We start from the raw sequence: 15,696 nt of genomic DNA on the forward strand, positions 1-15,696 counted from the left end.
TTCTTTGCGCTCTACAAACACGTCCCCTGCTACAGACCTGCTCCCCCAGGTTCTTACCGTCTGACCTTTGGGACCCAGAGGCCCAGTTGCACCTTGAGGCCCGGGAGGCCCACGTGGCCCAGGGAACCCGGGGGCACCGGCAATTCCAGGAGCACCCTGTTGACAGCACAGAGGAGGCGGTGGTTAGGAGGTACAAGCGAAGGGTCCGGCCGTCCCCTCGCCCTGCAGCCGAGAATCCACCACATCCCTTGGCTCAGCACGTCCATGCAGCATTAATTCCCATGGCAGGGGCGGATGTACCTGCTGAGCTGGGCCAAGGCGACTTGAACCCCCCTCCTTTGTTGTTGCAGGCTCCGTCCACCCCCACTGAATTCCCCACTTCCCCTTGGGCGTCAAGGCCGAGTCCTACTCACAGCTGATCCTTTAGCGCCAGGGATGCCGTCAGTTCCAGGGTTACCCTAGAAGCAAGGAGAAGATCAATGAGCGACTAGCAAATCCCTTGCCAGTGGGCCAGGGAGGTCCTATGGGGTCTCGAGGGGAGCTGTTGTAGATTCCACCAAAGAAACAGGAGCAAATTCAGCAGGGGGAGAATTACTCAACAAATCCCCATCTGGGGAAAGGGTAAGAGGGCTGTGACTAAGGCTAATGCCCTGCAGTGACAGGTATCAATCAGACTAACAGCTGGAGGGGCCGGCGCAAGCCCTGACAGGCTGCAGCTGCAGCAGGGGAAAGGCAGGGTTAAAGATATATCAAGACCCTGGAGGGACAGTTCCGGTAATGGAACCCGCTAGGAAAGGAAGCTGGATCTAGATTCCAATTGACCAGGTACGGCTGCTGGCGGGAGTGGTGGCTCCTGCCACAATGCAGGGGGAAGAGATCAGGGATGCTAACGGAGGAGGAGGAAGGATGGTCTAGTGGATAGTGCTCTTCCTGTGTCACCTTGTGCCAGTCAGCTAGGCCCCTAACTCCTTTGATTTGGGTGGGAACTAGGGGCCTAAATACCTTTGAGGATCTGGACCTTCAAGTCCAGCGTGCCTCAGTTTCCCCACTGGTAAAATGAGGTTAATACTCCCTGTATCACTCATGGTGGGAGTGGGCGTGAGGCCAAATGAGGCTGGCTGACTGGGGCAGGAGAAGAGATACGAGACCAGAAGGGGGTTGTATTTGGAGGTGTTAAATTGGGCGGGGACCCTGCGCTCCTGAGGGACAGGGGTTCTTCAGATAACTCATCACCTGGGCGGTCTTTCTCCTTTCTCTGTGATTATAGCCCTTATCCCCCCCCCCAAAGGCTTGGGGGCAATTAAGGACAAGAGCCCCCCCCGGCTAGGCAGCCCCTCTGCCATGGCAGAAAGGGGCCAGTTACTTACGGGTGCCCCTGAAGGTCCGGGGGAGCCAGGAGTGCCAGATTCACCTCTGGGGCCTTGAGCACCCTCAGGGCCACGAGCACCAGTGGGGCCAGCTTCCCCCTGTGAAGGGAAAAGGAAAAGGGATAAAGAGAACAGAATCCCACAGCAGAGAGGCAATGCCTAAATGCCATCCTGTTTGAACCACCCTGGCCTGGGAGGCTTCCATGTGGATGGGGCTAGATGCTCTGTCCAGTTAAAAGTGGAACAGCCTGTAAACGGGAGAGGTAGTGTGGCGTAGTGGGTGACGCCTCTATGCCTGACCTCTAACACTGCCGGGTTGAGTGACCCTGTGCAATTCACTTTCCCCTCCCACCCTTGGTCTATGTAGACTGTGAGCTCATCTGGGCAGGGTCTGTCTGTGCAGTGCCCGGCATGGTGTGGCTCTGATCTCAGTGGGGTGTCTACATACTTCCCTAGTCTCTCTGGTCACTCATGATACAGCAGCTGAGGGGGCGGTGTGTGTCGGTGAACCTTTCTACAGAGGACACATGGAGGAAGGAATCCACTCCCAGCACCAGTATTTATGGGTGTCTTTCTTCTGTCTCTTTCGGAGGATTTGGGGCCATGATTTTCCAAAGCGGCTGGTGATTTTGGGGACCCCAACTGAAGACGCCTTTCAAGAAGCCTGATTTCCAACACGTGCTGAGGGATCCACCCTCGGAAACCCAGGCCTCTTTAAGGGATCTCAAGCCAGACAGCCAAAATCACTACGTTTTTGGAAAAGATTGCTAAGATTTTGGAAAATCGCAGCCTTCCTCCACACATACCTTGAGCCTGCACTAGCCCTTGTCCCAACCCGCCGTGGCGGCTTTGCCTTTACTTGGGGATTTATTGCTTTTTCAATAAATTCTCTCCTCTTGGGATTAAAAGACCCGGGCGCTGAATAAAGAAACTTCAAACGCAGCTCACTGCTCTCATCCGTCCCCCAGCTGCATCAGGGAGGGGGAGATCATGTGTCTTTCAATCTCCTCCAACGAGCCCACGCTGCTGCTGCTCATAATGAGGATGATTATTACTGAAGTGCCATTGTCTGCCTCTCCACGACCGCATCTCCATGGTGCCCTGTGCTGTCTGGTAACTGGGGAAACCAGCTGAGAGAATAGCAGCCAGGAGCCAAATGCCACATGCCTCCCAGCCAGACTCCTGCAGGGGGGATTCCCAGGGAAATATCCCTCTAGATCTCTCTCCTTCTTGCTGATCTTACAGGCCTCCCATGCATCTGATTAAAGAAATCACCAGACTGGGACATGTGGGGGAAAGAGATAGGACTTATGGGGGTGCCCCCTGGACTGGATGGAGGTGGCATTGGGAAATCTGGTGGGGGTGGGAGCTGCCTCTTTTCAGATTGTCCTGGCCCTCTGGGTGGTCATTTTTCAGCTGGATGCTTTGCCCCGAGGCCCGGTTTTATTGTCTTTTTATTTGTTTAACCAGGGGCTCAATCCTGAGCCAGCAAAGCCGTTAAACACAAGATTAAGGATAAACCCGTAAATGTGTCCTGTTGACATTAATGGGATTGCCGCACGTGCCTAAAGCAAAGTGCGCGTTCTCCTGGTTCGGGGCCAGAGCACTCAAAATTTTTCAGGGCCAACCCCCTGGGGCAGCCCTGTTTACTCCCTGGAGTCACCTGCCCTTTTTCTCTCCCTCGCTCTGTTTTTTCTTCTTCTCTTTCTCTTGCTCCCCCTCCTTATCTCTCTCTTTCCCACTCTTTCTTCTTCCTCTTTTTCTCCTTCTTTTTCCATTTCTTTCTCTCTGTTTCTTTATCTGTTTTCTCATTCATTCTTTCTTTTTCATTCAGTTTCTCTTCCATTTTTTCTTTCTTTTTTCCTTTCTTTTCCCATTCTTCCTCTCTTCTCACTCTTCCTTCCCTTCTTTCTGACATTTCCCCCCATCTTATCTCTCTCTTTCTCCTTTATTCTTTCTGTCATTCACTCTCCTCCCATTCTTTCTTTTCTTTCTCTCTCTCTGTCTCTCCTTTCACACTCACTCCTTCTCATCCCATCTTTGCTCGCTGCTCCAGCAGGTGACCCTGAAAATACATGTCAGGCTGGAGGTGAGCAGAGGAACTGAAGCGCTCAGTGGATTTTCACTGATGCTTGCAAAAAGGCCAGGGGAGGGCATTTCTGGCTGGCTCCCCACTCAGCTACGTGAGAAGTGTCTGCCGGAGACTCATCACCTACCTTAGAGCCTGGGCCGCCAGGGAATCCAGGAGCTCCGGAGGGGCCGACGGGTCCCTGGGCGGACAGAAACAGAAGTTAGAGTCGGCCCTCAAGGAAGAGCAGCAAAGTCCAAATTCAAAGATCAGGCAGGACGCAGCCATTTGGGGACGGTGTGTGGATTGAAGCCCACATAAGCTCCTTATCGCGTGGGGAGGGGGGGAGTGTCACATGGTCCCCAGAGGATTAAAATCTAAACCAGAGGGCCCACAAGGCGGGAGCTCCAGGGGACGAGTATAGGCCACTAGAGGGACTCACGACAGCTCAGTTGCATGGTCTAGACAGGTGGATCTCGCAGGGGCACTGCCAAGGGAAGTGTGCCAGACATGGGGTACGCACCAGCCCAGGGCTAGCGGCAATCAGTCCCCACTCCTTAGCACAACAAGTGCCCAGACTAGTGACTATCTCCCGGTGGGGGAACTGTCATAGGGGGCTCTCATCGTATAGCTCACATGCACACATTGCTGGGGAACCGCACAGAACACGGTGAGGCTCACTAGCTATTTAAGGGGATACCATTCAAATCCTCTACTCTGCTGGGGAAAAGAGGGGGTGGGCAATTGCTGGAGGGAGTGCATGTGTGTGATGTTTTCAGTCTTATTGGGGGCGGGTGATCTCTTCGGGACAGGTCCCGGTGTTTCGTTCTGTGTCTGTACAGTGCCCGGCACAACGGGGCCCTGGGGCCGGGACTGGGCCTGAGAGGTGCTACACACAATAAATAATAACTAGAACTCCTGCGCTTAGGATGTGATGTGGAGGGAGCCCAGGGTACACGGGCTGGGGCCCATTTTAAAAAAATATTTCCAACCCTCTAAAACACACACCGTCGAGACAGTTTTCAGCAAAACTGTCCTGTGCAAAGACTGTAATTTTAGAAGACGTAATATACAGAAAACAAAGTACTTACAGGGGGGCCAGCTGGGCCAGGGAGACCGTCATTGCCACGAGCACCCTGTGGAAGCAAGACAAAAGAGAGAGCCTCCTTAATAAGTGACACGACGTGTGACTAGCTAACAGGTAAGACAGTGTGGTCTAGTGGGTAGTGCAGTAGACTGGGACTCAGGAGACCTGGATTTTGTCCTCAGCTCTGCCAGTAACCTTGGGCCAGCCATTTCCCCTTGATCTTTTCTTTTTTTCTGTGTAGATAGTTAGCTCTTTGGGGGCAAGGAGTGTCTCTTGCTATATGCTTATACAGCACCCAGCACGGTGGGGCCCTGATCTCAGCTGAGTCCTTTGTAATAAGAAGGTGACAGCAACCAGCGTCACATTACTCTGCTGGACAATGTCTGCTTAGGGGATGTCGGCGCAAAGGGGGAAGGGGTGAGCCAACGAGCCGCACAAGTTCCTAAGCCAAATTCACCTCTAGTGTCAATCCGTCGGTTTAAATGGAGCAGGGCTGAATCTGGCCCTTTAGGTTTTAAAAGAAGGATGGTGACGGGCTGTGACTCCTTTCCAGTTAAAACTCTGAGGGCAGATGCAGAAAGCAGGAGGGATTTTTGCAAGCCACTGGGGGCTGCTGAATTCATGCAGCGAGGATAGTATAGGTATTGTCATTGTCTCCACATGGGCTGGCATACTAAGCTACAGCCCCTAGGAGGCGCCGTGTAGGAGCTCCCACCGGCAAAACATACCTTCCTTTACCAGTGTATTCTAAATATGGAGCAGAAGTCAGTGGGGCCAGTTCCTTAGATGGTGTCAGTTAACACCGCTCCATTGAAGTCCGTGGACCAGATGCCCAGCTCGTGTAAATCAGCTGTAGTTCCATCCAAGGCAATGGAGACGCACCACTTTACACCAGCTGAGGATTTGCAGTTGCTCTTTTACATTAAAAGGGCCTGATTCTGGTTTCGCCTCGACCACTGTTTGCACACTGGAGTCACTCCACTGACTTCTGTAGAATGACTCCTGATTTTCAGCATCCAGCCCATCTGCCTCAAACAGGGCTTGACTGAGCATGGATTTCAGCAACCCCCTGCAAGCCACTAGTCCACAAGTGAGCAGCCATCGTTCCTTTCCTGCACCAGGCAGCAGCTGAGAAAGCGCCAGACACGCTCCAGGGGATCAGTAAAGGGGAGCCATCCTGATCTTGGAGGAAGTCCACTGCCGCTGATGGCTTGACACCAGGGTGCACGAGAGCGGAATCGGGCTTTTGATGTGTCTGGGTAGCAGCCATGCTGTGCTTAAACAGACAGCTGAAAAAGTATCCGCGAAGCCTTGCCGTGAGGAATTCATTACCCAGAGGAAAGGGGGCATAAGGAGGAAATGAGATGAAAGCCTGCAGTGCCAGGAAACATTTCTTCAGACTTAGATCTGCTTTATTAGGCCACGGAGCGAACTCCCAGGAGAAGCAGGAGGAGCCCTGGGCTGGACAAAGCCCTTTATTGTGAAAAACATCCCTGTGTTAGCTGGGGGCTGGGGACTGGACTGCAGATCTGGGACCCAAGTAGCTCTTTCCAGTCTGGCTCTGTGGGTCTGTAGATGTAGCAAACCAAAACCACTAAGGATCTAGAATTGCCAGCCCTAAACATTGAACGGTCAAGAGTCAGGCCTCAAAAATAAGAGATTGGCTTAAAAATTATGAATTCTGGGTCTTTTTCTTTGTCTTCCAGTTTATTTTGCAATGGGATCACGTTTCTAAGCTTTTCTCTGCAACTAGAGAATGCATGCTGGCTAGAATCTTGCTGGTTTTTTTTAAGTGAAAGCTGAGAGTCTCCCATATTCCCATGACTCCAGGAGCTGGGGCTTTCAGAAAACCGCCAAATATCACAAAGAAATTGCCAGAGTTGGCAACACAGAGATTGTCAGCGAAGGCTGATGCGGTCCGGGCTGTGTCCTGGGTACCAAAGTCTCGGTTCACACTGATGCTGAATTCCACACCAGTCTGGACTGGCGATGCTTGGATGGTTTACGTTACAGACCTTGGTGTAACTTTGACACTAACAGATGCCAGAAACAGCTGTTTCAAAGATGCATGTGGCCCGCCAGGAGGCAGCTGCCCTCAGGGAAACTTTGGCCCAAGTCCTCAAAAGTATTTAGGCACTTAACTCCCATTGGGCTGGGGCTATCAGGGGGATGGCAGGGCCTCACCATGTTCACCCACCCTTATTGGTACGATACCGAAGTATCTTCCCTGGCTCTTCATCGGCTTCAAGGCACTCAGCAGACGCCTTGCAGGAATCGGGGATGGGGCTAAAATCTCTTGCCTAACTTCCCAGCCATTCCAGGGGCTTTCATGGGCTCAGCGAATGGGGCGGGGGGATTTTATGCTTCACTATGTTACCAGCTGACAGCTGGAAGCCCTGGGAACTTATGAGAAAATGTAGGAAACGTGTCCAGGCACGACAGGCCTACCGGGTACTGCACTGAGCGCCTGAACCGACAGCTTTGCTTAGCAGTTCCCAGATCGCCTGTCGCTACGGCTCTTCCGCGCGACACAGAAAGCGCCTGTATCCGCAGCTTTGCTAAGCAACACACCAAATGCCTGTACCTACAGCTTTGTTGAGCACCGCACCGAGCGCCGGTACCTACTGATTTCTTGTGCAACACTCAGATCTGCTAAGTAATACACAGAGCACCTGTACCTCCCGTTTTTCTATGCACCTCGAGAGCTCATGTACTGGGTTTTGATAAGCACCGCACCGCGTGCCTGTCCCTAAACGTTTCCTAACTATGCAGAATTCTTCCGTCAACCTAGCTACCGCTTCTCACGGAGTTGGATTACCTACATGGATGGGAAAAAACCCTTCCGTCGCTCCAGGGAGCGCCTTCGCGACGTGGACAGGGCCGGCGATTGAGCTGTGGACAGGGCCGGCGATTGAGCATTACAGTCTCTCCGATGAGCCATGCCCTCGGATGAGAGCTCAGTGCAGAGGGCCAGCGTGCTGTACAGCTTCCCACGGCTTCGCTGGGCGTCTAGGCTGCCCAGGGCTGAGTTTCACCCTAATTGCATACCCCAGGCAGGGCTCCGCTCCCCCTTGCACAATATGACCTTGAAGAAGACAGCCCCTCCCTGTAGGCGGCAAGCAGGGGGCCTATGTCAGGTGCCCGGGGAGATGTCAGGGTCAGTCATGTCAGCCAGACACGGTGCACGGCAAGGAGCTGAAGCATTGGGAGAGCTCATTAGCAGCTCCCAAGCCTGCCGTGGAGCCAGGGCAGAGTTACCCACGACTGAGGGGTGTTAAGGGCCTATCTTGCAGCGGCTTTTAATGGGACTTGGGTGCATAAGCTCTGAGGCCCATAGAAAAAGCCAGCTTATGTGGCTCTGAAGGACATTCAGCTCATTGCAATCTAACGAGAGTCGCTTGGGTGAAGCCCACGCAGCCTGAGGCAACCCAAAGCATCTTGTTGTTGCAAACCGGGAGGCCCGACACAATCTGCCACTATATGGTTGTGCAGCAAGGTGCTTCCCAAGCATGTCGCTGCTCTGACTCCTGCACCTCACGGCAGCACGATGCAGAGCCCTGCGCTGACTCCTGCAGCCCGCTGCATGTCCCTGCACTACTTCCTGCACCTCACGGCATAGCACGATGCAGGCTCCGCCGCTGATTCCTGCAGCCTGATGCACGCCCCTGCACTCAATCCTGCAGCCAGATGCAGCCCGATGAACTCTAATTTCTGCAGTCCAGTGCACGTCCCAGCGCTCTCTCCTGCGGCCCTTGCAGCCTAGTTCGGGTCACTGTGAGGCAGGAAGGCCAATGCAACACGCTGCCCGCTGCAATACGATCCGATGCAATGCAGCACAAGCCTTCACTAGGCGGCCTGAACCCAGCTGCAGCACAGCAAACAGGCAAAGCAAGCAGTGGGATGCAACTCACTGCAGGACAGCATGATTCATGGGGCAAGGCACTGCACAGAGACCACACTCATCGCTCGCCTACGGACCACAGTCTTCCCTCCCTGCTGTAAACTGGTCTCTGCCAGGACAGATCCTTGCAACAGGATTGTCCTTAACATTTGCACAGCCCCAAGCTGCCAGAAGGGGGTGGAAATTCACCAGTGGATTGCCTGAGACCAGAGAGAAACCATGCCTTGGGAGGGAGTCAGGCCAGCCAGCTGTTGGCAAATCTGGCCCGTGAACCGTTTTAAGCCGGCCCGCGAGCTCCCGACAGGGAGCCGGGTTGGGGACCACACCACAAGGCTCAGCCCAGCTCCAGCCGGGGTGCCGGGTCGGGGTCCGCTCCCCGCAGAGGAGCCGGAGAAGGGACATGCCACTGTTTCCAGAAGCCGCTTGAGGTAAGCGCTGCTTGGAGCTGCACCCCTGAGCCTCTCCCCCAACCCCCTACCCCAGGCCATACCCCCAACCAGAGCCCTCAACCCCCTCCTGGACCCCAGCCCCAATTTTGTGAGCATTCATGGCCCGCAGTACAATTGCTATTCCCCGATGTGGCTCTCAGGCCAAAAAGTTTGCCCACCCCTGCTCTAGAGGGATGCCTGTGGTAGTCCCTTATTCAGTGGACACATCCGCAGATGTTATCTGAGTAGATAATGAGAGCTAAAGACTAAAGATAAAAATGTCCAAAGCACCTCAGTGACTTAGGAGCCTAAGTTCCATTTTCTGGAGTGATTTAGGCACTTAGGAGCCTAAATCCCACCAACTTCCAATAGAACTTGGGCTCCAAAAGCATCTACATCACTTTTGAAAATGGGACTTAAGCTCCCAGGTGACGTATGCTCCTAAATCACTTGGGACCCTTTGAAAATTTTACCAAGAGGCACCCAAATCCCGTTGATTTTCAAGGAGACAGAGGCTCCTAAGCACCTCGGTGACTCGTGCAAAGAAAGGATTTCAGCTCCCAAATCCCCTAGGCGCCTTTGAAAATTTTACCCTACAATCTATAGCGTTGGCAACGAAATTGGTAACAGCAGAAGCCATTGAATTCCAACATGCTCTCACTGTCAGCATTGTCTTTCGCTTTCTGCAGAACCTCCCCACAAATCAGAACAACTTAAATACATACATATTTTTTTCTTGCTTGGAATGTCCATGTTGCCTCTTTCTGGGATTTCGCCATGACAACCACATGGAAGCGTGGCTAAATTGAGTAATTAACTGGAGGGCGGGACTTAAAGATGAATAACCAATCAAAAGGGGGCGTTCTTTGCAAGGAAGTGATACAAATGGCGGAACGGGGTCACGCCAATTTTTCAAGAGGGCTCGGCAACCAACATGCACCCAGCGTGCTTGGGTCTTGTCAGAAACCAGCCGCTTGTTTTGCTGGCTAAAAATGGGAGCTGAACACTTTGGAAATCTGACCTGGGTAATGCCAATAGGGGCTGGCAGTGTCATTTTGGAAGGAGATTATATTTGGTTATTTCGGACCTGGGATTGGCCGGGATTCTTCTCTTGTCTAAAGTATTAAAGAGTTTCCCACTCATTCAGGGCATAAGAGGGGCCCCATGATTACTGCTGATTGCAATTTTTCCACCGCCATGTTTTTTCAATGAGAAATGGCATTTTTTGGATGCAACTTCCCCCCCAAAACGTCCATTTTCTTGCAAATTTTTGGGGAACCCTCCCCCACAACTAAACATTTTTAAACCAAAATATTTTGGTTTTAGGGCTGTTTGACAATAACCTGAGATTGTTCTGATGGGAAGGAAAAAAATGATTGTTTTGTCAAAATTTCTCATAGGGAAAAAGAATAATTTCCCGACTAGCTCTCCCCATGGTAGCGGTATTGTGCGACTCAGGGACCAGATCCCTTCCCTGAGAGGGAGCGGGGGATGTTTCGCTGTGTGGGAGGAATTGCAGGGAATTATAATGATGGTGGTTAGTTACTATTATTGTGCTGGTTTGTTATACACCTATTGCACAGCAACTGGCTGCAAGGGCCAGGAAAACAGGCAGTATGGAAGGAAACTTTAATACTCACAGCAGCACCAGATGGGCCGGGACGTCCTCTTTCACCTGGGAGACCACGGGGCCCCTGAAAAACAGCAATGAAAATAATGAGGCTTGTCTTATTACAGACCCCTTATCGCAAACCTTTTGTGTGCTCTCAATCTCCACCTTTTAGCACCTTTTTAGTTACATCAGAATGAACTATAATGAGTGCATCAAAATCTGGGTAAGCCTGATCCTCAGTTCCTGCACTTCAAAGCACCCTTTGCACTCCTTGTATTCTGGAGCTGTGCCCCTGGTATAAGCTGAAGCAGCCTTGGGGTTGCTCTAGCTTTCACTCTGCTTCCCATTGCCTCCCATTGGCATGGAAAGCTGACGGTAGCCATAATGCAGGGTTCTCCAGCCACATCCCCCACTTCAGTCCCTATTCTGTGGGGCTGGGAGCAGGGCCAGTGCAGAGCATTTACATCAGCTTTACATTAGCCTGTGCAGAGGGTGCTCTCAGAATGTCTACACTTTAAGCCTGGGGTCTGTCTCCGGGTTTGAGCCCAAGCCCTGCTTCCGTCCACACACGCGTCAGCCTGATTCGGGTCGATAAGCATGCATGACCTGGGTGCCAAGATCCTGCTAGGAGGGTGGGTTAGAGCCCGAGACCCACTGTGGCTCAGGTCCAAGGCCTGTCATTTTGCAGTGTGGATGCAGGTCAAGCTGCAGAGCTCAGTCTGAAGGTCTCTGTAGCGCAGTGTGGATGCATTCGCACGGCTGTGAGACCCGGGTCCAGCGATTATAAACCCAGGTTTACAATGCAGTGTAGACGCTCACAAACTGGCTTGGAAACACCAAGTCCACAAGACTGGGTCCCACACACTCAGGCTTAGCGTCCAGTGTAGACATCCCCTCCAGGGGCCATCTATGGCAGCATAAAGGAGCCATAACCTAAATGAAAATCAGGCCGTGACCCAGCCTTCATGTCGTGACTGTGGCAGCACGATTGGCTGCTATCCTACACCTTCCCTTGGGCTGAGATGTGAGAACGCTTCAACCAGCCAGATGTGCTTCACGGCTAGTGAGTGCCAAAGCTCCTGCCGACAGAGAGAGCTGGTTTGGGGCTGCTTTTTTGTGATGCCGAGAGACATTGGGTGGGACTGAAGATTTGGGTGCTGGCCCTTTGCTCTTCTCAGCACAGGATTGTTATAAATATCCATGCAAATATTAACAGAGGCAGGCTTGTCCAGTGGCTAGATCACTGGCTAGGAAATCGGGACACCGGGGTTCTATTTCTGGGCCTGCCATGTAACCGTGGGCAAGTCAGCTCAGTGCCTCAGTTTCCCCTCTTGTCTAGACTGTAAGGCCCAGATTTTTTCCTGAGTGCCTAAGTTCCTTTTAAAAATGAGATTTAGGCTTCTAAATCATTTAGGCATTGGGATGCTGAGTGCAGCAACAGCTAAATACTTTTAAATATCTGGGCCTAAGGTCTTTGGGCACGGAATATCTCACTCTGCGTTTATACAGCACCTATCTGAGGGGGACCCTGATCTCAGCTGAACCCAGCAGGTGATAAATAATAATAAGATAAGAACGGCCATACTGGGTCAGACCAGTGGTCCATCTAGACCAGTGTCTTGTCTTGTGACAGCAGCCAGTGCCAGAAACTTCAGGGGGAATAAACAGAACAGGGGAAATCTGAGTGATCCATCCCCTGTCGTCCTGTCCCAGCTTCTGGCAGTTGGAGATTTAAGGACACCCAGAGCATGGAGTTGCATCCCTGACCATCTTGGCTAATAGCCACTGATGGACCTTTCCTCCATGAACTTATCTAATTCTTTTTGAACCGAGTTATATTTTTGGGCATCCCCTGGCAATGAGTTCCACAGGTTGACTGTGCATTGTTTGAAGAAGTACTTCCTTTTGTTTGTTTTAAACCTGCGGCCTATTCATTTCATTGGGAGACCCCTAGTTCTTGTGTTATGTGAAGGGGTAAATAACCCTTCCCTAGTCACTTTTTCTAACCGTTCATGTTTCAGAGTCCGCTATCCTATCCCCCCTGAGTCGACTCTTTTCTAAGGTGAACAGACCCAGTTTTTTTAATCTCCCCTCATGTGGAAGCTGCTCCAGCCCCCTAATCATTTTTGTTGCCCTTCTCTGCACCTTTTCCAATTCTGATATATCTTTTTTGATATGAGGAGACCAGAACTGCACGCAGTATTCAAGGTGTGGGCACACCATGGATTTCTATAGCAGCATTATGGCATTTTCTGTTTTATTACCTATCCTTTTCCTAATGGTTCCCTACATTCTGTTCGCTTTTTTGACGGCTGCTGCCCATCGAGCGGATGTTTTCAGAGAACTACCCCAATTGACTCCAAGATCTTTCTTGAACAGTAACAACTAATTTAGACCCCATCATTTGGTATGTAGAGTTGGGATTATTTTTCCCAATGTGCATTACTTTACACTTACCCACATCAAATTTCATCTGCTATTTGGTTGCCCAAACAGACAATAGCAATCAGAGCAGAGTTACCCGAAGAGAATCATCAGGTGTATGGGGATGTCAGGATTAGAGGGTTATCCTGGGCAAGTCACTACCATTCCCTCCCTTAGTCTGTCTTCTCTATTTAGACCATAAACTCTTTGAGACAAGGCCTGTCTCGCACTCTGTTTTTGTACAGCGCCTGGCACAAGGGAGCCCTGACCTCGGCTGAGGTTTGTACAGCACCCAGCACAATGGGCCCACCCCCAGGCATTGCTATACTATAAATAATTATAATGGGGAGGCTCGTACTCACCATGGGACCAGGAGAACCGTTCTCACCAGGTGATCCAGCTTCGCCCTAGAATGTAAGAGGCAAAGAGAATTAAGTCCCATCTTGCCCTTGTCCCCAATTCCTATAAAGAGGCAGACTCAATGCTACAATGCTGCTAACACCCACACTGATTCCCACGGGGGAGTCATGCAGGCAAAAGAAATCCCCACGAAATGACCACTGGGGTCCTCATGCACATCCATAGCTATAAAGAGGGCGGACATACACAGCCAGCTGTCAGCAACAGCTCTCGCTGCTGGAAAGTGGGAATGGGGGTGGGTGATTCTCCCCGGAGGAGTGGGATGTTCTAGGGGGTGCTGCTGAAGGGGCAGGGCATGGAAATGGATTACGGGGCATCTATTAGGGAGGAGATGGATTAGATGCTACTGCTGGGGTGGGGCACTACTAGAAGAGCTATACAGGGGAACCACCTTGGAGGGAAACACGGACGCTGCATTGAAGCCCATGGACACTGAGGCGGCGAAGGGAGTTGCTTAGCGGGAAAGTGGAAGCAGGGTACGGGACTGTGGAGACAGCTTTCCTGCGTGGCCAGTAGGGAGGGATAGACAATGAGCACCAGTAGGTAGCACTAGTCACATTTCTCTCTGCTTCTAATATTGGCCCTGCCCATTTCATATTCCCAGCACCATCTTTTAGGGTTGAACGGAGCTGATCTCTAATACTGAGGCATTTACCAGATCAAAGGCCTTAGATCAATCGATCGATCTCCATACACCCCATACTATCTATCTATCTATCTATCTATCCATCCCCATACACCCCCTCTATCTATAATCTATCCCCAAACATCCCTTCTATCTATCTATCTATCTATCCCCATATACCCCCTCTATCTATCTACCCCCAGAGACCCCCTCTATCTATCATCTATCCCCAAACACCCTATCTATCTATCCATCCATCCCCATACACATCTATCTATCTATCTCCATACACCCCACACTATCTATCTATCTCACCATCCCCATACACCCCCTCTATCTAACCTAAAATTTTATCTAATATCAAGACCCACATCTGTCTATCTATATCTATCCCCATACACAGAGTCATAGATTCGTAGCATTTAAAGCCAGAAGGGACCATTAGATTATCTAATCTGACCTGGAAATCACATTTCACCCATTTACCCCTGTGTTGACAGCAATAACTTGTGTTTGGCTAATGCACGTCTTTCAGGAAGGCATCTGGTCTTGAGTTAAAGACATACTCGTCTATCTGTCTAATCTCAAGATCGATATCGATGTAACCACTTGATTCCAGGTCTCTCATCTATCTGTTCTATTCTGTCTAACCTGCCTCGAATTATCTATCTAGGTTTCTACCCCGGGCCTATCACCCCAGCACCTGGGCCGAACACCAGGTTCACTTGCCGAGCTAGCTGAGTCACTCAGCCAACCTGAGTTCAAATCCTGATTCTGCTACTGCCTTCCTGTGTGAGCTTGGGCAAGCACCTTTATCCCACTGGCTCTGCTTCTATTCAGACTGTGAGCTCCTTAGGGCAGGTACGATCTTTCACTATGTTTTTATCCAGCGCCTAGCACAATGGGGCCCTGATCTCGGAGTTTCCCCCTCTAGTCACTACCGTAATGCATGTAATAATTAGCAACACTAATAACTTCCCAGTGGTCGGTTTTGTTTCAGATGATAGAAACTGGAATCCTGTTGGCTAAACACCTCACCTTAGCACCTGCAGCTCCTGCTTCTCCTTTGGAGCCGTCTAAGCCAGGATAACCCTAGGGAGAGAAGCAAAGTCACGGTTACTCTCCCAGCGAGCTCGAGCAAAGGGAAGAGCCAATGCTGTGCAAGTCATAACCACACGTGCTTACTCTGTGACCTTTGACTCCTGGGAGACCTGGGGTTCCTGGGAAGCCTCGAGCCCCCTAAAACGAAAGAAACGGGGGTCAGTCCGAACAAAAGGCAGGGAATACAGAAGTGGGCAAAAACGGATCAAGTTTCTCAAATATGTTCAGATGTTATATTGTTAACAAGCTCCAGGAACAGGAAGTAAAGCATTCTTACTGTGCTTTGTTGATCAGGGTAACAGATAGGGCCAGATCAGACTAACATATAGAATCAGATTATGGGGTAATATATATAGCGCCATATTACAGTAATATATAGGGCCATGTAGAGTAATATAGAAAGCCAAATTAGGGTAACATATAGGGCCAGATCAGGGTCACATATAGAACCATAATGGGTAATATGTAGAGCCAGATCAGGGTAGTCTATAGGGCTAGATCCTCAGCAGGTGTAAATCAAGGGACCTATGCCAATTTACACCATAGAGAATTGTTTGTGACGGGCTTGAACCAAAGCCCTGCATCTGAATTGCCGTGAACGTTGGGGAAGTTCAGAAGCCCACTGTCCCTAACGGTCCCTGATCATTAGTGGGCAGGGACTTA

The 15,696-nt window shown here is 51.0% G+C and overlaps 1 protein-coding gene across 1 annotated transcript in view; it reads right to left on the minus strand.

The window, feature by feature from the left end:
* The window catches only part of COL2A1 (collagen type II alpha 1 chain), a 65,607-nt gene that overhangs the window by 34,163 nt on the left and 15,748 nt on the right, over nt 1-15,696 (minus strand). Inside the window, exons 14-22 of the mRNA XM_077838234.1 lie at nt 15,118-15,171; nt 14,971-15,024; nt 13,250-13,294; nt 10,492-10,545; nt 4,527-4,571; nt 3,584-3,637; nt 1,368-1,466; nt 414-458; nt 58-156 (exon numbers count right to left, since the gene is read on the minus strand). Coding sequence (XP_077694360.1) covers nt 58-156; nt 414-458; nt 1,368-1,466; nt 3,584-3,637; nt 4,527-4,571; nt 10,492-10,545; nt 13,250-13,294; nt 14,971-15,024; nt 15,118-15,171 — 549 coding nt within the window. The remainder of the gene's footprint in view (nt 1-57; nt 157-413; nt 459-1,367; nt 1,467-3,583; nt 3,638-4,526; nt 4,572-10,491; nt 10,546-13,249; nt 13,295-14,970; nt 15,025-15,117; nt 15,172-15,696) is intronic.

The sequence above is a fragment of the Eretmochelys imbricata genome, chromosome 20, assembly GCF_965152235.1.
Source record: "Eretmochelys imbricata isolate rEreImb1 chromosome 20, rEreImb1.hap1, whole genome shotgun sequence".
NCBI classification, from domain to species: domain Eukaryota; kingdom Metazoa; phylum Chordata; order Testudines; family Cheloniidae; genus Eretmochelys; species Eretmochelys imbricata.